The sequence below is a fragment of the Gorilla gorilla genome, chromosome 4 (assembly GCF_029281585.2).
Source record: "Gorilla gorilla gorilla isolate KB3781 chromosome 4, NHGRI_mGorGor1-v2.1_pri, whole genome shotgun sequence".
NCBI lineage: Eukaryota > Metazoa > Chordata > Mammalia > Primates > Hominidae > Gorilla > Gorilla gorilla.
This window is the reverse complement of record NC_073228.2, coordinates 28,232,650-28,257,503: the sequence shown is the minus strand read 5'-3', so window position 1 is coordinate 28,257,503 and position 24,854 is coordinate 28,232,650. Positions and strand designations below refer to the sequence as shown.

Below are 24,854 nucleotides of genomic sequence, written 5' to 3'. Positions count from 1 at the left end.
AATGGTCAGTAAGTTTGTACTGAAAACTCTTCCCTTTTAACAGAACTGGGAGCATGATTTGACTATACACTATTGAAATGGAGAATCTCTTGTGATTACTTTTTTGTAATATTGAAATTTTGCATGTATTAAGTAGTATTTAATAATTAGGTCATTAGCCAAAGCCTTGGAGGTCTCTAATTTGATCTGCATTAAATCTCCTAATAATAAGATATACCATAATAAAAATTATGTTAAATGAAATATTTACTGACCCCAAAGTAAACATTCACTTTACCAGTTTGCTTTCTAATTCTCAGCTATTTTGAAGATGAGGAAGAAGATTCTAGCAACGTTGATTTACCTTACATTCCTGCTGAAAACTCACCAACTCGCCAGCAATTCCATTCCAAGCCAGTAGATTCTGACAGCGATGATGATCCCTTGGAGGCATTCATGGCTGAAGTGGAGGCAAGTATCAACATGTTTCATTAAAATATTTAGCAGTTAGAAATAGATCAAGTTAACTTAGTACTTCAAATCTTATTCAAAATTTGTTTTCTAGTCTTATTATTTTTTTTTTTTGAGAATTTTGCTCCAGTAGTCTATAGTTGCATATATCTACTTCCACTTGCCCTGTAGTACTTTTGCAACGATTGGTGGCTAGAAATTTGAATTGTAACCCATGAACATGGTAGCTCTAGACGTATATGTGTGTCTGTATTTTATTTTAATAATCTTAGCATATTCTTAAATGGAATTAATATTCAATCTAGCATTTGTTAAGTACATATTTATGTAAGGTAATTAAACTTAAGGAACTTGCCAAAATTATAAATTCTTTATTCTGTAGTTTTAAATGTTATTTCTTCATCAGCATTCATGACCTCCCTGTAGAAATTTAACCTCATGACCACCTTCTTGAAACTCTTCTCACTAGGCTTTTGTGATTTTGTGTTATTTTCCTTTTTCATCTTTCTGACTGTTTTCTGTTTGTTTTTGTTTTCTTGTTATTTTTATTGTGGAAAAATTTAAACACATACAAAGATAGAATAATAAAATGAACCTTCATGTACCTTTAACCAACTTTATTAGTTAACAACTTTTGGCCACTCTTGTTTTATCCAATCTCTCCCACCTCTGATTCTTTCTTTTCCTTTCTCTTTTTTTTTTTTTTCTTTCTTTCTTTTATTTTTTTGAGACAAAGTCTTGCTCTGATGTGGGCTGGCTAGAGTGTAGTAGTATGATCATGGCTCACTGCAGCCTCAAACTCCTGGGCTCAAATGATCCTCCTGCCTCAGCCTCCTGAATAGCTGAGATTGCAGGTGTGCACCACCATATCCAGCTAATTTTTAAAGTTTTTATAGAGATGAGGTCTTGCTTTGTTAACCAGGCTGGTTTTGAACTTCTAGCCTCAAGTGATCCTCTAGACTCAGCCTCCCAAAGCGCTTGGACCACAGGCATAAGCCACTGTGCCCAATCCAATTCTGTTTTGGATTATTTTAAAATCTCAGACATATAATTTTATCCATCAGTATTTCTCTGAGAACACTCTTACAAATTACAACCACCATGTTATTGTCGCACCCAAAAATCAAATCATTAAATATCCATCTGTTATTTGTGATCCTTCTTGCCATCTTCCTCCAATTTTTCACATACAGAGGTCCTTTTACAGCTCTCTATATTGATTATTATATAGCAGATCATTAAGAATGTTCATTATTTAATTTAATCCTCAAAATAATGGTGGGAAATAGGCAGAAAAATTTATATATATATAAATTTTTAACTGATAACAAAACCGAGCCCCAAGATAATTCAAATCACTTGCCCCAAATCATATTGATACTTAATGTGGCAGACCTGGAACTCAAATCTAATTTCGCTTGCTTAGTAGTCCTGAAGGTCTAGCTGTTTCCCATACATCATGCTGCCTTTCCTCTTCTTATTGGCCAAAATCTGTCAATCTTTATAATAGCCCTTGCATTTGTTCTTTCCTTTCTGTTGCCATTGTAGCCATCCTACTTTACACTCTTGTAAATTCTCTCCCTGCTTTAGGCTCTCTGCTGTCTTATTAGGTAGTATACAGCTACAGGTTAATTAGACCAAAATATGTTTCTTTTCATGTTATTCTCCGTACTTAAAAACTGTCACTTTAGATGGCTGGACATGGTGGCTCATACCTATAATCCCAGCATTTCGGGAGGCTGAGGCAGGAGGATCCCTCGAGTCTAGGAGTTCAAGATCAGCCTAGGCAGCATAGCGAGTCTGTCTCTACAAAAAAATAAAATTTAGCCAGGCGTGGTGGCATGCTGCTGTAGTTCCAGCTACTTGGGAGGCTGAGGTTGTAGTGAGCCATAATCATGCCACTACTCAGCCTGGATGACAAAGTGAGACCCTTTCTCAACAAAATGAAACCAAAAACTATCACTTTAGACTATGTGCCGTAGCTCACACCTATAACCCCCAGTATTTTGCGGGGCCAAGGTGGGAGAATCGCTTGAGGTTGGGCAGCATAGTGAGACCCTGTCTGTAAAAAAAAAAAAAAATTTGGCCGGGCACGGTGGCTCACGGCTCACATTTGTAATCCCAGCACTTTGGGAGGCCGAGGTAGGCTGATCAACAGTTTGAGACCAGCCTGGCCAACATGGTGAAACCCCATCTCTACTAAAAATACAAAAAAAATTAGCCAGGCATGGTGGTGCAAGCCTGTAATCCCTGCTACTCGGGAGGCTGAGGCAGGAGAATCGCTTGAACCTGGGAGGCAGAGGTTATAGTGAACCGAGATGGCGCCATTGCACTCCAGCCTGGGCAATAGAGTGAGACTCCATCTCAAAAAAAAAAAAAAAAGAAAAATTGTCACTTAATTAGTTATGAAATAAAATCCTTTCAGATTCCTTAGTTACTTGTCTTCAGCCAGAATACACCTCTCCTCCAAGGAAGTAGGGAAAGAAATAATCCAAGATTAATGTGTTTTTGTTTGGCCTAGACATTGCTTTTTTAAAATGTGAGCCAACATTTTTAGTATCAGGGGATCTTGTCTAATAGTTCAGACTGTTGAAAAAAGGAAGATCTGGCAATATACTAAGGCTGTGTTTTTGTGTGGCAGAAAGAGGCTATTGCTGAGCAAATGGCTGCCTACATTAGACAAGGCATGCTTTTCCTTGCTCACCATAGTTACATCAATCCCTGTTTTCTTCTTAACCTTGAGGCCACCGTTTATAGCACCATTTGTCATTTCTCTTGCACTGTAATTTTTTTCTTTTGAGACAGGATCTCTTGCCCAAGCCAGAGTGCAGTGGCACCATCACAATCACTGTAACCTCAAATTCCTAGGCTCAAGTGATCCTCCCGCCTCAGCCTCCCAAGTAGCTGGAACTACAGGTGCACGGCACCACGCCACCACACTTGGCTAATTTTTAAAAAATATTTTTTCCCAGGCCGGTCTCAAACTCCTAGCCTCAGGCGGTCTTTCCACCTTGGCTTCTCAGAGTGCTGGAATTGCAGGTGTGGGTCTGTGCCCAGCCTCTGTATTGTAATTTTTCTTAGGGTGGAGAATTATTTTTCTGAACTTAGTTCTCTATCAGATGTCAGAAAACAAAAGACTCAGGGTGATGTAAGAAAAATTAGAGTACATTTCTGTAGAAGAATATGCCTACTTATTTCCAGTTTTGTCTTTGAATTTGCCATCTTTGATTTATAACAACTTAAGTTACTTACTGAAGAATATACACCTAATAGGTGGCAGAGCCAAAATTCACCTCCAAACCCCATATTCCTTATGCAGTTATCATTCTGTATCTGAGTTCTTATAGTGTTGTGTATTTCTGCCACTTACAAACTATACAGGATACTTACCAAACACCCAGACTGAATAGGGCATACGTGTGTCTTGCAGCATAGTAGGTATTTAGTTAATATGTTAAGTGATTTACCCTAGGAGTAAAGGCAATAAATGAATTGTCATCTTTGAGATGTCTTGTATGTGTTGTTTTCTTCATCTTCTTGAGATACGAACATTTCCTAATGGGCTATGTTTCCTAGAGAATCTGGTCTCGTTATTTCTTGAGGGATCCCTAGTGATGAATTAAAAGAAAAATTAGCTCTGATTTTCTGGGTTTAAATGTAGATTTATGGTAGTACAAACTGGCATAGCCCTTTCTGAGTGACAGTATCCGAGAATAGGCTAAATTCTTTTGCTTGGCCTTTTTTTTTTTTTTTTTTTTGAGGGGGGAATGGAGCTTCACCCTTGTTGCCCAGGCTGGAATGCAATGGCTCAGTCTCAGCTCACCACAACCTCTGCCTCCTGGGTTCAAGCGATTCTCCTGCCTCAGCTTCCCGAGTAGCTGAGATTACAGGCATGTGCCACCATGCTTGGCTAATTTTGTATTTTTAGTAGAGACAGAGTTTCTCCATATTGGTCAGGCTGCCCTCGAACTCCCGACCTCAGGTGATCTGCCCGCCTTGGCCTCCCAAGGTGTTGGGATTACGGGCGTGAGCCACCGCACCCGGCCTAGATGTCAAATTTTATAGAAAGTATAAACTTTTCTAGTGCTTGAACTAGATGAAGATTTATTTTTAGCCAGTGTTCTGAAAAAGGATTTATGTAGGCTTAAACAATATGTTCTACCACTGTTGGTGACCTGTTATGTTACATTGCTTATGTCATCTTCAGTTTATAGTCTTAAATATATCTTATAGCTGGTTCAGTCCTCTGGAAAGTAGGTTGTTTGTATGCATTGCTTCTCTTTAAAACAATTTCTCTTCATCAGGAACATTTGGCTTGATAGAACACCCGATTATGCCACAGTGTATATAGTGGCATTTTTAAAAATCTGAGATTGCCAGAAAAACTCACGGTGCTTTATAGTGAGAAAAAGTTGTGCAGAATGTGTATAAAGCCTTGGGAAAAATCATTTAACTCTTCTGACCTTGATTTTCAAATGTATAATGCAAATGATTAATTTTGATCAGTGATCATCAATTTGCGGTATATAAAAATTGCCTAGGCCGGGCGCGGTGGATCACCTGAGGTCACGAGCTCGAGACCAGCCTGACCAACATGGAGAAACCCCGTCTCTACTAAAAATACAAAATTAGCTGGATGTGGTGGCTCATACCTGTAATCCCAGCTTACTCAGGAGGCTGAGGCAGGAGAATCGCTTGAACCTGGGAGGAGGAGGTTGTGGTGAGCCAAGATGGTGCCATTGCACTCCAGCCTGGGCAACGAGAGCGAAACTCCGTCTCAAAAAAAAAAAAAGAATTGCCTATAAAAATGTAAAAACTACACGCATTTAACTCACTCCAGCCCCAAGGATTCTGATTTAGTAGATGTAGAACAGAATTTTCAGCCTTGAGACTACTGTCATTTGGTGCTGGATAATTATTTGTTGTAGGGCTTTCTTGTGTATTGTAGAATGTTTAGTAGCCATCCTTTGCCTCTAGAAACCAGTACTATCAGCTGTACCACCCCCAAAATTAAAAATGTCTCCAGACATTGCCAGATGTTGCCTAGGGGCAAAATTGTCTCAGATTGAGAGCCACCTTTCCAGAGTCAGATGTATGTGGTCTTAAGCTACACTTTGATGAAGGCCGATCTGCCTGAATTGAAAGCACTTTACATCTGTAATTTTATCATTAACTTAAAGCAACTAAAGGTTATGTATTTGTGAAGCAAGCATTTTTGTTCACTTTTCCATGTGTGGCACATTATTACAGATAAAATTGTGCAGTCCTTATACAGCCAATTTATAGAGCATTTAGTTATTTCTCTTTGAAAAATAATTGTCAAAATGCAATTTGATGGCATCAGAATGCACTTGTCAAATACATAGCTAAAGCTATTATGGCACTTGTTCCAATCGAAAAATTGTTTCTTTCAGTGTTTTTAGTTGATGTCATTCTATACAGCCTTTTGTTTCATTAGGATCAGGCAGCTAGAGACATGAAGAGGCTTGAAGAAAAGGACAAGGAAAGAAAAAACGTGAAGTAAGTTGTTTTCTTCTCCCTCACAAAGGTTACGTGAAAACTGCTAAAGTATTGCAAAGTCTATTCCCCCAAAGTTTATAGAGAAAAAATATTGACATACACTTGTGTACTTCACTTGAAGTTATTCCTGTATCTTGAATACTTTAAGAATAGAGATGGCAACAGTCTTTGCATTTGCAATAATTAAAAAGCATTCAGTTTGGTAGAATAGTATTTGGTCTTTGACTATAAGTAGTTGTTTAGTAAACACAATGAATGAATTATAGTAGAGTTTAGGGGAGCATAATTATTAAAGTTTAGGCTCATTGTTCTGAGTTTGTCTCATAATTAATATAAAATAGGTTTATGCCTGTATGGTAGATTATGAGAAGTAATGGCAACTATATCATGAAAACTATGTATAGTTGAACCTTTGAACCACACAGGTTTGAACTGCGTGAGTCCACTCATGGGGATTTTTTTCAACCAACACAGGTGGAAAAATAATATTCACAGTATAAAAACCTGTGTATAAGGAGGGCTGTAATAATACCTAATTTTATTTAGCTCCGGAGTGACATTGTGCTGTAGCAGCCATAGTCAGAACTTGAAGTACTTTATTTTCTGGGAAAGAGAAGTCTCTTTACCTTGATGAATAAACTCCTAAGGCTTTTTCTGCCAGTCATGATTGGACTTTTTTCTCCCTGTGCTTGGCAGTCAGTGCTTCAGTCCTTTACCAGGGTTTCTGTTCCATATGGAGATTTAGCTGTGGTTTTGGTATTCACTGTATGTCATATCCCCTTCCACCTGCCCTACACTGGTGGTGTTGCTTGCCGGTTGCCTTAGGAATAGCAAGCGCTCTAGGTTAGGCAGAAAGTCTGATTAGAAACAGATGGTTGTGGGAACTAAGCAACCATATTTTCTCCGTAGCTCCTGGGACATACAGCAAGTGGTGATGGTCCCCTTCTCCGTGTGAACTGTTTAAGCGTTTTATTCCCAAACTCATAAAGGAGTTAATGTAGTTTTCACTCTGTCCCCATCCCTAAGGTAACTGCTTTTGGCTGAAAACCATTTACCCTAGAGCTAGAAACTTTGGGGACAATAAGAAGGTTGTGACCTTTCTAGTATATGCCAAATACAAGATTTTTTTTTTCTTTTTAGTATGAAATACTTTTCACAACCGCATTGTTTGTTGTATGGATTCACAAAACTAGGACCATTTGGTATCTGTCTTCAGAAAGTTTTTACGTCTGATATCCTTGTTGGTAACCGCTGTTTCTAGGGGTATCATATCATCCCATTTAAAAGAAATGCAAACTGCAGATTATAGAGTGCAGCTACACATATATATAATGGGGTGGATAGTTTATAGTGTGCTCATTGCTGCTTTGTTATTATTAGTGTTGAGAGTTCCTGTGCTGTGTGGAATTCAACACTAATTTGCTGTAAGTATGGAGCTGGGTATGTGGAACATTTGCAGGGAAGTTTGTTTCTCCGCTTGTTTTTCCAGGGGTATTCGAGATGACATTGAAGAGGAAGATGACCAAGTGAGTTCCTATGCAGTATTTCTATCTTTTATTTTTATCCACAAAGTCTATACTGGGGACAAGCTAGAGCTTGCCTTCACTCAAAATGGCCATTCCTGACATTCAGCAGGGAATGTCATTTGATTTGCTCCTTTTGTACCTGTGTGACCAATTGGGAATACATAGATTCACATGGCTTTCCCCCATATTGAAGATGGAATTTTTGATCAACTATGACATCCAAAGCAAATACGAGCTTTATTCAGCTTGCTTCTTTTTAAAGCCAAAATTAATGTTTATTCTGATAAATCAAGTGGTAGAGTAGTGTGGGATCTATTGATGGCCTCTGGTAACATCTAACCTCTGTCTCTTAGTAAGTGTCCTGTTTGTGGTTCTTGTATTTCAAGCTGGAACATTAATTACTGTCCATTAGTCTCTTTTCCCCCATTGTTCAGTTGTGGAGTGATGAGAATCAGAGTGAGTGGTAGCCCTTTCCAGGTTTGTGACCTTTCTAATTAGCGTTAACTTCCAAACTTGGATTGTTAAAGCCACAGCATGTGTTCTATGGCTCTGGGCAGGGTTGATAGACACCCCACTCCAGGAAGGCTGTGGAACAGACAGATTTGTAAGTCTTCTATTAAACAAGTTGCAACATTTAATAGTACTAACTGTTTAATTCATTTCTTCTGATTGTTCTTCTGAATATTGCTATTATTAAAGGAATCATTGCTAGTAAGGATCTTGCCTTACTTGGTAGGTATTTTAACTGTGCAGTCATCTGGTACACTATGTGCGCTAATTACAGGAGCAGAAACATTCTCAATTGTACTTGGGTGTGATTATGTCCTTGTGCTTTCCTGCAGGAAGCTTATTTTCGATACATGGCAGAAAACCCAACTGCTGGTGTGGTTCAGGAGGAAGAGGAAGACAATCTAGAATATGATAGTGACGGAAATCCAATTGCACCTACCAAAAAAATCATTGATCCTCTTCCCCCCATTGATCATTCAGAGGTATGGTGTTTCTTGCTGAATTTTACTCTTGTTTCAAGCTGATGCTTTACTTCAGCTTTAACATTTAGATTTTCTCAGTAGTGGAATACTCTTACATCATGAGCGTATGCATCTTGTCATCTCTACTAAGTGGTTGACCCACGAATTCCATGAGGCTTTATAGCCTATCTTGTTCAAAAGTATAACCAAATCACTTACATTTGACTTTAGAATTAAAACTTTTTTTTTCAAGTAATTGTACTTGTTTTCCAGAACCAATATTTCTTTCTTTCTTTCTTTCTTTTTCTTTCTTTTCTTTCTTTTCTTTCCTTCCTTCCTTTCTTTTTTCTTCTCTCTCTTTCTCTCTTTCTTTCTCTTTCCTTTCTTTTTTCCTTTTTTTCCTCTCTTCTTTCTTTCTTTTCTTTCTTCTCTTCTCTTTCTTCTCTTTTGTTTTCTTTCTTCTTTTTCTCTCTCTCTGTCTCTCTGTCACCCAGGCTGGAGTGCAGTGGCACAGTCTCGGCTCTCTGCAACGCTGACTCCTGGGTTCAAACAATTCTGCCTGCCTCAGCCTCCTGAGTAACTGGGATTACAGGTGCCCACTACCATGCCTGGCTAATTTTTTTAAAATATTTTTGGTAGAGATGGGGTTTTGCCATGTTGGCCAGGCTGGTCTTGAGCTCCTAACCTCAGGTGATCCCCCTGCCTCGGCCTCCCAAAGCGCTGGGATTACAGGCGTGAGCCACCGCACCCAGCCGTGACATCTTTCTTTCAAACTGGGAACATTTTGGCCTGTGTTTACTGTTTTTGTTGTTGTTGCTATATTGCCCAGACTGGCCCCAGATCCCCTGGCTCAAGTGATCCTTTCACTTCAGCCTCCTGAGTAGCTGGGACTACAGGTGCACGCCACTGTTCCTGGCATGCCTTTATTTTTTTGTTTATTTTTTTTCCAGACGAAGTCTTGCTCTATTGCCCAGGCTGGAGTGCAGTGGCACAATCTTGGCTCACTGCAGCCTCTGCTTCCCAGGTTCATTTTTAGTAGAGATGGGATTTTACCACGTTGGCCAGGCTGGTCTCGAACTCCTGACCCCAAGTGATCCACCCACCTTGGTCTCCCAAAGTGCTGGGATTACAGATGTGAGCCACTGCACCCGGTCACATTTGTTTTTTTAATTGCTATAAATTTTTACTGTTGGTCCTAGATCTGGGGCAGATGAGAGGCTGTTTCTTCAAAGTGGAGCCAGTAATTACAGGATCCTTAAGGAATGAGGACATCAGTATACCCACTTGAAAAAATACCAGTGTTTCATCCAGGTTAAATATCAGCCGAGATCTCACATATACTAATGATTCTAGATCTAGAGCAGTGGTTCTCAGTGTGGACCAAGAACCCCTTTCAGGGAGCCTACAGAGTCCAAACACTTTTCATTATACCAAGATTGTTTTCCTTTGTTACTGCATCAACACTTACATTGTTGGTGTAAAAGCAGTGATAAGTAAAACTGCTGATGCCTTAGCATGAATCAAGCCAGTGGCACCAAACTGTTCTAGTAGGCATATGCTCTGTTCTCAGACCATTGCAGTTAAAAAGAAAAAAAAAAAGGCCAGTTTCACTGAAGAATGCCCTGAACAGTAAAAATTATTAAAGTTGTGACCCTTGAGCTACATGTCTTTTTATTCTGTGTGATAAAATGGGAAGTACGCATAAAGCATTTCTGTTGCATACCAAAATATGATAGCCATTTCAAGGAAAAGCACTTATGTGTTTGAGTTGTAAGGTGAACTAGCTACTTTTTTTCATAGAACACCACTTTCACTGGACAAAATCAATGACATTTCAAGGAAAACAATTGAAAGTGTTTATTACCCACGATAGACATTCAAGCTTTCGGCCAGACGCAATGGCTCACGCCTGTAATTTCAACACTTTGGGAGGCTGAGGCGGGTAGATCGCTTGAGCTCAGGAATTTGAGATAAGCCTGGGCAACTTGGTGAAACTCCATCTAAATTTTGTTTTTTAATAACAAAATTCAGGCCGGGTATGGTGGCTCATGCCTGTAATCCCAGCACTTTGGGAGGCCGAGGCGGGTGGATCACCTGAGGTCAGCAGTTTGAGACCAGCCTGACCAACATGGAGAAACCCCATCTCTACTAAAAATACAAAATTAGCCAGGCATGGTGGTGCATGCCTGTAATCCCAGCTCCTCAGGAGAGTGAGGCAGGAGAGTCACTCAAATCCAGGAGGCGGAGGTTGCAGTGAGCCGAGATCATGCCATTGCACTCCAGCCTGGGCAATAAGAACAACACTCCGTCTCAAAAAAAAAAAAAAAAAAAAAAAAATCAAGCTTTCAAGCAAAAATTAGAATTTGGAAAACTTACATCTACCACAGTAGGCTTGACAGCTTTTCAGTACTTAAAGACCATTGTGACAAAATTGATGGTGATATTAGTAACTGATTTTTAATATAATGAAATGTGTTAACATTTGGATGATCTGTATATAACCTCAGTGAACCAATATTTTCCAAATGATCAATGTATGACATTACAAAGTCAAGCATGAATAAAAGCTCAACTCAAAATACATGATAAATAAATGGATTATAATGTAACAAAGTGTGAAAACTTCAGTAATATGGTTTCAGATTACACAATGAAAATAACTTTTAGGAAATGACCACTTGTCAAGTTTTAGTGTAAAATAAAAAGTATCTGAAAAGGGCTGGGTGCGGTGGCTCATGCCTGTAATTCCAGCACTTTGGGAGGCCAAGGCGGGCAGATCACTTGAGGGCAGGAGTTTGAGACCAGCCTGGCCAACATGGTGAAACCCCGTCTTTGGGATTGGTGGCAGGCATCAGTAATCCCAGTTACTCAGGAGGCTGAGGCAGGGGAATCACTTAAACCTTGGAGGAGGAGGTTGCAGTGAGCTGAGGTCGTGCCACTGCACTCCAGCCTGGGTGACAGAGCAAGACTCCATCTCAAAAAAAAAAAAAGGTATCTGAAAAGGCTGCCAAAATACTGTCCTCTCTTTTTCAACTACATATTTTTGCTTTTCTTTTTTTGAGATGGAGTCCTGCTCTGTTGCCCAGGCTGGAGTGCAGTGACGCAACCTTGGCTCACTGCAACCTCCTCCTCCTCCCGGGTTCAAGAGATTCTCCTGCCTCAGCCTCCTGAGTAGCTGGGACTACAGGTGTGTGCCACTACGCCCGGCTAATTTTTGTATTTTTGGTAGAGACGGGCTTTCACCATGTTGGCCAGGCTGGTCTCGAACTCCTGACCTCAAGTGATCCATCGGCCTCAGCCTCCCAAACTGCTGGGATTATGGGTATGAGCCGCTGCTCCAGGCCTGGAGGCCAGAATTTCTTATAGGCTTAAATAAAACCAACCTATTGCAATAATTTGAATATAGTAGGAGCTATTTAAGTCGACATTAATAAAGAGATTTGTGAAAATACAACAGTGTCACTCTTCTTCCAATTTTTTTTATGTATCCAGAACTATGATTTTTTTTTTAACTACCTATAGAATGCTTATATTTTTCTTAAAAAATAAGTTTAAGAGCCAGGCATGGTGGTGCGTGCTTGGAGTCCCAGCTACTGGAGAGGCTGAGGCAGGAGAATCACTTGAGCCCAGGAGTTTGAGTCTAGCCTGGGCAACATAGCAAGACCCTGTCTCTGAAAAAAAAAATAGTTTATAAAAAATAATTTAGCCAAATTGATAGGTGGTGATGTGCTTATGTTTTGTATACCTACTACACTAAGCTATGAAAAGAATAATAGAAGTGACTACTACTTTCTGGAATTGGAAATTCTTGGCCATACATTTTTTAAAAGTTATAAACAACTCCATGTTTTTAAACAGAACAGAACTCCCTCTAAAAGCAGAGCTATCTCCAAAATAAATATTAGAAATGTTTTTAAATGCTTAGAGCTAGGTTAAACAGCTTTATTCAAAACATATTTAAATGTTATATGGTGAAATATCTTCTCTGTCCTCTGAGGTCTTTGGCATTATAGAGAGATTCCTTAGTCTGCTTCAATGTTGTTCAAATTCGAGGTTTCCTTAAGAGTCTCTTTAGGAAGTAGGTTGGTGTTAGGCTAGGCACAGTGGCTCATGCCTGTAATCCCAGCTACTTGGGAGGCTGAGGTGGCGTGAGAATTGTTTGAACCGGGGAGGTGGAGGCTGCAGTGAGCCAGGATCGCACCACTGCACTACAGCCTGGGTGACAGAGCGAGACTGTGTCTCAACCAAAAAAAGAAGTAGGTTGGTGTTTATATTGAAAATAGGAACAGAAAACAAATTAGCTGTACTTTTTAGGATCTAAGTTGAGAATAAATTAATTTTTTTGCTTTCTCTAGCTGGAATGGCTTTACTTGTGTAAAATTTGGAAAAGATTATTTTGCAAAAAATCAAACTTACAGAATTGACTCTTGAATTCTAGACTAACTTTGAATAATTGGACCTGCAGATTGACTATCCACCATTTGAAAAAAACTTTTACAATGAGCATGAAGAGATAACCAACCTCACTCCACAGCAGTTAATAGATCTCCGGCATAAGCTCAACCTTCGGGTAAGAATCATTAAGCTCAGTATTCTTATATTAATGTTAATTAGTCCAGATTTAGTATTATTGGTTATCTAAACTAATAACCTTGAATTTCTTTTCTAGTGGTCTCTGAACTGTCTTTGCCAGAGTAATTATTATATCCCTTCTGTTCATGTCTCTTAATTTGATTGTTTTAGTCTTCTAGATGCTGTTTTAGGATAGGATCGTTTTCTTCTTTCATATTTCAGTCAGTTTTGTATGTTCTGTGCTGGATGGGCTAGTGATGAAGGGTGGGAGTCCCCATCTAAAGGAAGAGGAAACAAAATGAATAGATGTTAACATATGATATCTTAGAATATTTTGAAATGAAGATAAACTTGTCTGTCAAATTACATATAGTATGCTTTATTTTAAAAATTAGAATAAACTAATACCTTTTAAAAATATGCATGTACTAATTTCAGAATGGTTTAAACTGCCTACCAGAAAGTTCTGGGCTGCACATTGGCTACATTGGTTTAAGGTGCTGATAGATGGTAAATGAAACACACAGAAAAAATATGCTATGCTATCTACTCTAATATAGACAACTTTCTCGCCTGTGTGCACCTTATTAGTTGCTACACGATGTTTAAACTCCTGTTTTCCAGGAGGGGTGTGTATTTGTGTGTGTACACTTGTCTGTTTTCCAAGAGGTTACTCACCTCCCCAATGACCCAAGAAAATTTTTAAGTAAAACCCCTGAAATCCTGATTGGAAATATCAACATCACCAGAGAAGCATTGAAAAGTTACCACTTTGGGGGACAAAATGGAGATTATAAGCCCCATTCTTCACCTAGGTGCAGTTTGAACAGGGCTTGACAGTGGCTGGACCATCACTAAGTGAGACTTTAATTCATCAAGCATAACTGAAAATGGAGGCAGTAGATTATATCTTGGTAGCCAGCATGGGTAGACTTGTCTTATTTGGAGCCCACTTGGAATTTTCATTTCAAGAGTAAGATACATTAATTTTTTTCTACCATCTGGTTAATACTTAATGCAAAATGGCAAAAGAACAGTTATGGCTTCCCAATTCATTGAACAATTTTTTTTCCGTTATGAGAAAATTAATTTTGATTTAAGAAATTTTTAATCATTTAAAATTGTATGACAATTATCTTGGGAATATTTATCATGGAGTTTTTAATATGAGGTTTATATTTGTTACCATTTGAGGTTTTGCCTTTTCATTGTATGATTTTGGCTTACAGACTTGTATTTTTACTTCATACTCCAGCTAAAATGCTAGATCCAGGTAAGTATTGTTGAACTTCAAATGCTGTTAATGTTGAAGTACAAGTCATTCTGGGGAGTTGTCTCTATCTCTAGGTCTCTGGTGCTGCACCTCCTAGACCAGGAAGTAGCTTTGCTCATTTTGGGTTTGACGAACAACTTATGCACCAGATTCGGAAATCTGAATACACACAGCCCACTCCAATACAGTGCCAGGTAAGTAAAACATAATGAAAGAAAAATAAAGTAGGGTAGTCTTTCATGACTATATTAGTTTAAAAACAAATCACAGCAGTAAAACAGTGTTTAGCGTAGAACCTTATTGATAAGGATAGAGGTATTTATCACTCTTAAGAAGTCACTAAATGGCTGACAAATATTCTTTTGTATCTGATACATATGTTGAAAATATGATATGAAGAAAATAATTTATTAGGCCTAAACCTAACCAAAAAGGTTCGTATATAGACAAATTTAGCACTGTCAATGACTAGAATTCCTTTGTTCGTCACTTGAAAATTCTCATTCATTACTGAAAGTTTTAGCTTCTTTTTCCCATTTATATATGGGATTTATTTATTTTTATGCAGAAAATTCTCATTTTCTGTATATGAATGAGATAGTCTGTACCTTCTTAAGGGGGGAATATTTTTAAAATTTTAGCAACCCTTCATTATAAATTGCAATTTTTCTGTTTGTTTTTGTTTTTGTTTTTTTGGGGGACAGAGTCTCACTCTGTTGTCCAAGCTGGAGTGCAGTGGCGCGATCTTGGCTCACTGTAATCTCTGCCTCCCAGGTTCAAGCAATTCTCCTGCCTCGGCCTCCCAAGTAGGTGGGATTACAGGCGCACGCCAGCACACCTGGCTAATTTTTTGTATTTTAGTTGAGATAGGGTTTCACCGTGTTGCCCAGGCTGGTCTCGAGCTCTTGAGCTCAGGGAACATGCCCACCTCGGCCTCCCAAAGTGCTGGGATTACAGGCGTGAGCCACTGCCTGGCCTTGATTTTTCATTTCTGTATTTTAAACAAAATGGAGTTGTTTCTGTTCTGTAAGTGGTGGCTGATATCCACATAATGAGAATGATGTCATTTCCTATAAATCAAGAAGTTAGTGAGAATGTTGGATATTGATATTTCTATTTCACAACCAGTATGCATAGCACCGGGTATGTTTTGTTCCATTGCAAATAAAAATGTTATTAGTAGTCATTTATCATTCCCCAGGATTCGCTTCAGTACATCTTTAGAATTGAAATTTTAGAGTGGTTATATTTTACTTTTTCTCCAGGGTGTGCCTGTGGCATTAAGTGGTAGAGACATGATTGGTATTGCCAAAACAGGTAGTGGGAAAACTGCAGCCTTCATTTGGCCCATGTTGATTCATATAATGGACCAGAAGGAGTTGGAACCAGGTGATGGACCAATTGCAGTGATTGTGTGTCCTACCAGGGAGCTTTGCCAGCAGGTATGTGCTTTCTATAGAATGCCTCCTTCCATATGTGGACTAGCAAGGGACCAGCCAGTCAAGTGAGTTAGAATGACCAGGAAACTTTTTTTTTTAATTGTAATAAGATACACACAAAATTGATTATCTTAACCATTTTTAATGTACAGTTCAGTGGCATTAAGTATATTCACAGTGTTGTGCTACCAGGAAACTTTTGGAAAGTATTATGTGTTAAATATTTTCTATATAACCAAATACATATTTTCCCCTAAAAACTACTGTTTTTATTTATTTTTATTTATTTGCTTTTTTTGAGACAGAGTCTCACTCTTTTGCCCAGCCTGGAGTGCAGTGGTGTGATCTCAGCTCACTGCAACCTCCACCTCCCAGTTTCAAGCAATTCTCCTGCCTCAGCCGAGAGGCTGGGATCACGGGCACACGCCACCACACCTGGCTAATTTTTTTATTTTTAGTAGAGACGGGGTTTCACCATGTTGGCCAGGCTGGTCTCAAACTCCTGACCTCAAGTGATCTGCTTGCCTCGGCCTCCCACAGTGCTGGGATTACAGGTGTGAGCCACTGTGCCCGGCCAGAACTACTTTTTTTAAGAGGAAAAGCCTATTGTGATATGGGGATTGTTTGTACTATAAGCTGACAGTTTTTCTGTAGGATGAATTCATTTTATCTTGGTAGAAAAGCAGTGACAGGATCAGGAAGAGAAGGGGGTAAAATGAATAAAAGAAGATTTTAGATAATCTGTTGAGATGCAATAATGGTATTCCATTCATTTATACCTTTATGAATAAAATTGTGATTTTAAAGTATGTTCTAGGTTTCGATTTTTTATGACATCACATTCTGTTTTTCAGAACTTCGTTTGAGTTGTGACAGGTATTTGTTAGTGTCACAGTTTGTTAATATATTATTCACAACTTTGTAGATCCATGCAGAATGTAAGCGGTTTGGAAAAGCATATAATCTTCGATCAGTGGCCGTATATGGAGGAGGGAGTATGTGGGAGCAGGCCAAGGCCCTTCAGGAGGGGGCAGAGATTGTTGTGTGTACCCCAGTAAGTATGCCTTGTGTTTAAATGGCTTCTCAGCCTCCCTCGGTATGGAAAACATGATTAGTTTTGCAGAGAATTTCCCCTAAAGTGTGGTAAAAGCAGGGTTGAAAATATTCTGATGAACAGCAGGCTGTGGTTTTAATTTTGATTGGTGGCTAAATTAGCAGTTCAGTGAGAGTCTCTGTGACATATAGGCTAGTAGCTACAAATTCCCCTCTATGTCAAATAGTTTTTCTTATACTCTCCCACAAAATGATTGCCAAGTTCATCAAGAATCAGAAAGGTACATATGGTCAGAATAGCCTAGAAGAGTGTAGTTTAAACATTGAAACCTGTCATTATGCTTTAAATCAGGTCACTTTAGAATGCCTCAAAAACTGCTTCTGGCCACTTTCCCACAGAATTTAAATCACAGTGTAAATGAAGATGCCAATTGAGTTTTCAAAATTTCTGTTCCTTTGAGCTAAGTAGTGCATAAGGTACGTGGCTGTTGGACCAATATCTATTACAGTCTGAGACTAGAGAATTAGCACTTTTGCCAGGAGTGCAACTGCTTAGAAAGTCCCTGTGAATGCCTTTAATTATACTTACTGTTCATTTTGTTGATCTCATAGGGTCGACTGATAGATCATGTGAAAAAGAAAGCTACCAATCTTCAAAGAGTCTCTTACCTTGTGTTTGATGAAGCAGATCGAATGTTTGACATGGGATTTGGTATGCCTTGAATACCAGTTTCTTCTGTCCCCATCCTCATGACACTAGTTTTTTTCCCATGTCTTTCTAGACTGTTTTTTCAGCATGAGAGAAGCTAAAAATACTCCTGGATGGGGTTAGACTATAGAAATATAGCTAAGATGAACATTTTTAGGAGTTTTCTCTGGAAAAGTATGTTAGGTTTTATTGAGTTGAGGAAATTTCAAAGTGCCTTTGTATATAAGGGGAATATTTTCTCTGTCTTCATTTTTATTCATATGCCTTTGATCGTAGAGGTTAAGGTCTGTGTTCTTGGGTAGATGAATGTCAGATCATTTGAGGCCCTTTGCTTTCCTATCCTCATAGCTGTCTTTACTGATTGGAACACTGCTAGACCTAGCCCAGTTGGATGGAGGGAAAATTTTTCACTTTTATACTGAATGATATGTTTAGGAGCTTCTTTTTTCTTGAGACAGAGTTTTGCTTTTGTTGCCCAGGCTGCAGTGCAGTGGTGCGATCTCACTGCAACTTCCTCCTTCCGGTTTCAAGCGATTCTTCTGCCTCAGCCTCCTGAGTAGTTGGGGTGATAGGCACCTACCCCACAGCCTGGCTATTTTTTTTTTTTTTTTTTTTTTGGTATTTTTAGTAGAGATAGCTGTGTTGACCAGGCTGCGAACTCCTGACCTCAAGTGATCCGCCTGCTTCGGCCTCCCAAAGTGCTAGGATTACAGGCATGAACCACTGCGCCCGGCCTGGGGTTTCTAATTTTCTTAATTCTTACAACTTCTTATGAAGACTTTTACTAATATGGCTTTTTCCAGGCTTCCCAAACTGTATTTTAGGTTATAATAATTTTATTGTTCTGTTTCTTGCAGAGTACCAAGTTCGATCCATAGCAAGTCATGTTCGTCCTGACAGGCAGAGTATGTATGAAGCACCTTTGTTAAACCAAATTTGTACAAAAAAGGGCACTTATTTATTTTATAAGCACTCAGAGTTATGGAAGTAAAAATGATCTTGTGTCTGTTGGTGAGAACCATAATGAGGGAGGTAATGAGTTTATCTGAGCTGGACAGGATCTTAGCACTAGATATAACTTGTTCCTTTTTATAGATGATAAAACCAAGGCTCAGAAATTAAATAAGCTGCCCTAAATTATACAGTTTTATCAGTGGGTAGAAGCAGTGTACAGTACAGATCTGCTGATTTGAAATCAAGAGTCTTTTTCTGAACCATACTGACAACTTGTCTTAACTAAAAATGTAATAAAAATAGAATAAGAGCAAATCTTTCCCTAGTGAATCAATTTCTAAACTAAATTTAAAGTTCAGGTGAGCTTATGTAAAAAAACTTAATAATCCTGAATGCCAAAGAAGTTTAATGGGTATGCATAAAGATATCATATTGTTTCTCTAACAGAATTTATCTTACCTTTTAGCTCTCTTATTTAGTGCAACTTTTCGGAAAAAGATTGAAAAGTTGGCCAGAGACATCCTGATCGACCCTATTCGAGTGGTGCAGGGAGATATTGGAGAGGTAACCCTAAGCAGGGCTGGATGGGACCTTAATGGGTTTATTTCTCATATTATGGAACACAGAATTAATTTCTCACTATTGAGATAAAAAAAAGATGTTATGTTTATAGATGCAACATGCTTGAGATTGGGTATTTTGCAAGTTGTGGGGATAGACGAAACAAGACTGGCAAAATGTTGGGAATCATTGAAGCTAGGTGATGGGTACGAGTTGATTTTGTTCATTTTGTGTTTTTTTTGTTTTATTGAATGTCTCAAAACTTATAATTGTTTTAAAAAGGCTTTGAAGAGACAAAAAGATGTGCCTGGAAGCATCAGCGTATTAGGTTGGAACTGACATTTTAATTATTGTGGTAGGGGCCTACGCAGGAGGGAAAGGGTGACCTGAAAGGCCTGGAAAAAATCAGGTTTCATTTCTTACCTGTACATATGCGCTATGTGAAAAATTACTCTGAATTGGGACTTGGAATTCAGTAATGGCTGCCTAGAGAATCCTTCAGTTGCTTGCCATGGTTATTGTTAAGGAAAGCTCTACAAAGTAGTGGGGCATACAAATTAGGTATGTACACCAGGTGGAGAGCAAGGTGATTGGAAAGGAGAGGTGAGTTTTGAGCTGCACTTGACTTGCTGAAGGCCCAAGGAGAACTGGGATTGTTCAAGGTCTTCTCGATGCAGGTAGAAAATATAATGCCTAGTCCTTGTTCCGGTGCCCTGTGGCTCCAGTGTCACAATCATCTGTTTCATTTCTTCCTTCTCAGGCAAATGAAGATGTGACACAGATTGTGGAGATTCTCCATTCTGGACCTAGTAAATGGAACTGGCTTACCCGGCGTCTGGTAGAATTTACCTCTTCAGGGAGTGTCCTCCTCTTTGTTACTAAAAAAGCCAATGCTGAAGAGCTAGCGAATAACCTTAAACAGGAGGGTCATAATCTTGGGCTGCTCCATGGGGATATGGATCAGAGTGAGAGAAACAAGGTCATTTCAGACTTTAAGAAAAAGGACATCCCAGTCCTGGTGGCCACAGATGTTGCAGGTAGAGTATGAATTTTTCAACAACATTAAGTTCCTAGGCTATAAGGGTACTCTGTCTTACTATATAAGACCTGTAATATCTGAGCAGGCTGATGGAAAGACTGTTGGCCTGGCTGGCCATCCCCTCCCAAACCCCCAAGGAAGCAGCAGTTCATCACAGGGATCACAGTCTGGAGCTCTAGATACCACTTTTCACTTAGTATTTCTCTCTAATCAAAGAATCCCTGCAGCTAGAAGTCACTCTGGGAAAAAAGGCAGTGAATGCCCTTATTGTATGTCTGAATATAGTAGATACCTTACCCTTACGTTGATCTACTATACACAGCTTAGTTGGGCAACTTAACTCAGGATGAGAACAGTTTTTGGAATATAATTTCTGAATTTGTTTTGTCAAGTTTTAATAACTACCCTTAAACACTGATATTTTTTCCCAGAAAGGAGAGAACTTCTCAGCTTCATGACACATTTTAAATATATATTCCCAGTGCAAGAGAAGAGGGCATGGCAGATTACTGATGCAAAAGATAAAAGTCCCGGTCGGGCACGGTGGCTCACACCTGTAATCCCAGCATTTTGGGAGGTGGAGGCGGGCGGATCACCTGAGGTCAGGAGATCGAGACCATCCTGGCCAACATGGTGAAACCCCGTCTCTACTAAAAATACAAAAATTAGCTGGGTGTGGTGGCGCGTGCCTATAATCCCAGCTACTTGGAAAGCTGAGGCAGGAGAATTGCTTGAACCAGGGAGTCGGAGGTTGCAGTGAGCCGAGATCATGGCACTGCACTCCCGTCTGGCAACAGAGCGAGACTCCGTCTCTAAAAAGTAAAAGTCCCTTACACTAGAAGGCCTAACATCATAGAATCTGTGGTGATGACTTAACATGCCTGTATCTCAGCTCACCAAACCCATGCACTTTGCCTAGATAAAGGAAATGTGGCTTACTAGCACTAGCATTTCTGGTTACTTTGATCTTTTGACTACAGATGAAGAATAAAAGAATTTGGTTGCTTTTTATTTCAGCCCGTGGTCTGGACATTCCTTCAATTAAGACTGTCATTAACTATGATGTGGCACGAGACATTGATACCCACACACATAGGATTGGCCGCACAGGAAGAGCGGGTGAGAAAGGTGTGGCCTATACCCTACTCACTCCCAAGGACAGCAATTTTGCTGGTGACCTGGTCCGGAACTTGGAAGGAGCCAATCAACACGTTTCTAAGGAACTCCTAGATCTGGCAATGCAGGTGAGGGGCTGGGCACACTTTCGATTGCTCCTGGTTATAAGACCAAGACATTTTAGCAGTCCTGGAGCAGATAACATAAAAACTTGACAAGAAAGTTGGGTGGCTAGGAGGATGTGGGGCTTATGAGGTACAGATAGGAATTGTGAGATACTAAAATTCATCTAGTCTTCCTGGTCTTCTTTCAACAGCATCTGTTTTGAAAAGCTATTCCTTTGTGCTAAAATCTGTCGCTGTAATTTCTACCCCATAGCACACTTAGGAGTAAATTTAATCTCAAAGATGGTTACTCTTCTCCTTACTGCTCTTCCCCCACAAGATTTTTCTTCTGGGAGGCTAAAAATGTGTGATGCCTTTAAAACAATATGTGTATAGTATAGTGCCCCCCCCCCTTTTTTTTTTTTTTGAGACAGAATCTCACTCTATCGCCCAGGCTGCAGTGCAATGGCGCGATCTCGGCTCACTGCAACCTCTGCCTCCTGGGTTCAAGCAATTCTCCTGCCTTAGCCTCCCAAGCAGTTGGGATTACAGGCGCCCACCACCACGCCTGGCCAATTTTTGTATTTTTAGTAGAGATGGGGTTTTGCCATGTTGGTCGGGCTGGTCTCGAACTCCTGACCTCAGGTGATCCGCCCGCCTCAGCCTCAGCCTCCCAAAGTGCTAGGATTACAGGCGTGAGCCACCGTGCCCAGTCTGTATGGTGCCTCTTAACTATTCCTTGCAGTCTGAGATCTCAGACCTCTGACCACACTGATTGCCCTCTTCCAGGTGTGCTCCAGTTTAAAGCTAAGTGAGGCATTCTAACAAATCAAACCTGGAGTCATCTGAATCCATGCTGTCCCCAAATTACAAATGGGTTCAGAACACTTTCTGAGAGCAGAAACTGTTAAGAGTTTGTCAAATGCCTAGGCCAGCTCACACAACTGGTACAACTCAGCTGCAGTGTGGCAGTGCCCAAGTTTCTGGTCCTAGGAGTAAAGGACCTGCACTGCAGGAGAGAAGAGAATAATGTTTCCTCCCCTGCTCCTGAGCACAGAGAGCTAGTCCTAAATAAACTTTTAAAACAGGACACATTTTGTCTTTGGCATTTTCTTCCATTTCTTTTTGTACCTCAGGCTTTCTGTGCTCAGGACTTTGCCCAAGCCTGCTGCCCTACCTCTCAAGCACTTTATTTTGCTGGTAATATGTGATTGTCAGATAAAACTTTAACCTTCCCAGAGACATTTGCTTTTTTTTTTTTCTTTTTTCTTTTTTCTGAGATGGAGTCACACTCTTATCAACCCAGGCTGGAGTGCAGTGGCGCAGTCTCAGCTCACTGCAACCTCTGCCTCTCCAGTTCAAACAGTTCTCCTGCCTCAGCCTCCCAAGCAGCTGGGATTAGAGGCATGTGCCACCATGCCTGGCTAATTTTTGTATTTTTAGTAGGGACGGGGTTTCACCATGTTGGTCAGGCTGGTCTTGACTCCTGGCCTCAAGTGATCCGCCCACCTTGGCCTCCAGAGTGCTGGGATTCATAGGCGTGAGCCACCGCCCTGCATTCTCAAGAGAATGTGAGTAAATATGTTGAGTGGCAATGGTCAAGTTCAATGAAAACTTTTACGCTCTGCGGGTAAATAAAATTTTCAGTTGTGTGGCTACCATCCTTTCTGGGAGTCTGTCCCTGTAGTCAGTTCTGATAAGCCTCACTTCACATAGCATTTTTCCTTTGCTTCTGAACATACCAGTTCTTTAAGTTCCAAATGTTTACGTCCAATAATACATGGTTTGAGAAATAAAATATAAGCTCATTTTCCTCAAGGAAGTTAGAAGTAGCCAAAGTTACTCCTCTGGGTTTGAAGCTTATCTGAACAACTTCCCTTCCAGGAGAGCCTTGAGGGAGGGAGCACTGTAGGAAGCCTTAGATAAGGATCTCAGCCACTTTTCAAATTTGGTGGATTATGCTACCAAAGAGAAACCAATCTGTGGTTCCTGTGAAAATTCCTCCCTTAGCGTAGTGCTGGCTGAAAATTAAGCAAAAGTTCCCCCTTCCCACTTAATTTCCTCTTTGTCCTCGTTCTCTTCTGGTCTTTTCTCCCTCCCTTGACTTAACCTTGAATTTTGTTCAATGCAGAATGCCTGGTTTCGGAAATCTCGATTCAAAGGAGGGAAAGGAAAAAAGCTGAACATTGGTGGAGGAGGCCTAGGCTACAGGGAGCGGCCTGGCCTGGGCTCTGAGAACATGGTGAGTCTAGACTACTACAGTAGTGCCTTTATAGTTGGTCTCATGTCCTGAAAGTCATTAGGAATATTCTCATCTACCCAAGAAAGCCTCAGTGAGTTTAAAGCCCTGTCTGGAAGGGAATTTGTATTTAATCTGATTTGAGTCAATGCAGTGCTCATTCTTATGGTAACTTTCTATTGAAGAAGCATCTTTGTGTACTTGGTTGACTAGGCTTGCTCAGGAAATTATTCTAGATTAGCAGTGATCTCACACTGTGGTCCCTGGACCAGCAGCACATGCAAACTCATCCCCAACCCCAGACCTTGTGAATCAGAAACTCTGGAGTTGGGGCCCAGCAGTCTGGTTTTATAAGCCCTTCAACACCGGCCTAAAGCCTGCTGCTAGGGAAATGCTGCCAAAGGGTCACTGTAAAGTCTAGCCATATCTTGTCATTAAACTCAGGAATGGATCAGGAATTTCCAAGTCGGGAGCTAGTTTTTCTCACAAACCAGGTAACAAATGTACCCTTTTGGTGGCCTTTCTTAACTGCCTGTTTTCTGTCACCTTGATTCCAAGCCAGGGAAGAAAGCTGCCCAGTATACTTTTCTGGAGCATTAGAGTTAAACTTGGCATCTTTGATAATTACATACTCTGTTCCCACATTATAATAATGATGATGATGATGCATAATAATAGCTAATATTTATTGAGCACTTTATATGTGCCAGGACCATTCCAAGCAATCAGATGTTTTGGCTCAGTTAATCTTCAAAACAACCAAATGGAAGTTAGTACAGATAACAACGCTGAGGCACCTAAGGTTACACTGACAAGTGTTCAAGCCGAAATTCAGACCCTTCATGGTCTTGATTCAGGGCCTGAGCAGTCACACAATATGCTATTCTGGGCCTTTTCATCTTTAACGTAATTTTTACTGAATTAATTGGAAGTGTTTATGTAAATACATGATCAACTTTGGGCATAATCTGATTGCATTTCTGTTTAATAGGATTAATTTCCAGAAATAGAATTTCTGGGTTGAGGGCATAAGCATTTTAAAATGATTGTCACTGTGTCTTTCCTCACAAAGCAGAAGTAGCTTTCTAAAAGTATCCAGTTCCTTTGTAGCTCCCACTTCAAGGGTTTTCATAATGAGGCCTAGTCTATGGCAGTGAGCTTTCCTGCTTATTTTTTCATTCTCATAGATGTGTGTTTTTTTTAGGATCGAGGAAATAACAATGTAATGAGCAATTATGAGGCCTACAAGCCTTCCACAGGAGCTATGGGAGATCGACTAACAGCAATGAAAGCAGCTTTCCAGGTCTGAAATAAGCATTTCATTAAAA

The 24,854-nt window shown here is 39.9% G+C and overlaps 1 protein-coding gene across 3 annotated transcripts in view; it reads left to right on the top strand.

Moving 5' to 3' along the window:
* DDX42 (DEAD-box helicase 42) overlaps positions 1 to 24,854 on the top strand; it is a 48,541-nt gene that overhangs the window by 21,364 nt on the left and 2,323 nt on the right. For 2 of the 3 annotated variants that reach the window (XM_055386856.2, XM_004041169.5), the window contains exons 3-17: positions 300 to 450; positions 5,909 to 5,970; positions 7,460 to 7,496; positions 8,339 to 8,488; positions 12,933 to 13,037; positions 14,387 to 14,506; positions 15,578 to 15,754; positions 16,677 to 16,805; positions 17,417 to 17,516; positions 18,371 to 18,418; positions 18,934 to 19,031; positions 19,789 to 20,065; positions 21,085 to 21,311; positions 23,419 to 23,529; positions 24,731 to 24,829. In XM_055386856.2, coding sequence (XP_055242831.1) covers positions 300 to 450; positions 5,909 to 5,970; positions 7,460 to 7,496; positions 8,339 to 8,488; positions 12,933 to 13,037; positions 14,387 to 14,506; positions 15,578 to 15,754; positions 16,677 to 16,805; positions 17,417 to 17,516; positions 18,371 to 18,418; positions 18,934 to 19,031; positions 19,789 to 20,065; positions 21,085 to 21,311; positions 23,419 to 23,529; positions 24,731 to 24,829 — 1,891 coding nt within the window. Of the gene's footprint in view, positions 1 to 299; positions 451 to 5,908; positions 5,971 to 7,459; positions 7,497 to 8,338; positions 8,489 to 12,932; positions 13,038 to 14,386; positions 14,507 to 15,577; positions 15,755 to 16,676; positions 16,806 to 17,416; positions 17,517 to 18,370; positions 18,419 to 18,933; positions 19,032 to 19,788; positions 20,066 to 21,084; positions 21,312 to 23,418; positions 23,530 to 24,730; positions 24,830 to 24,854 lie in introns of those variants that run through there. The other variant, XM_063706193.1, reaches the window with a different exon arrangement.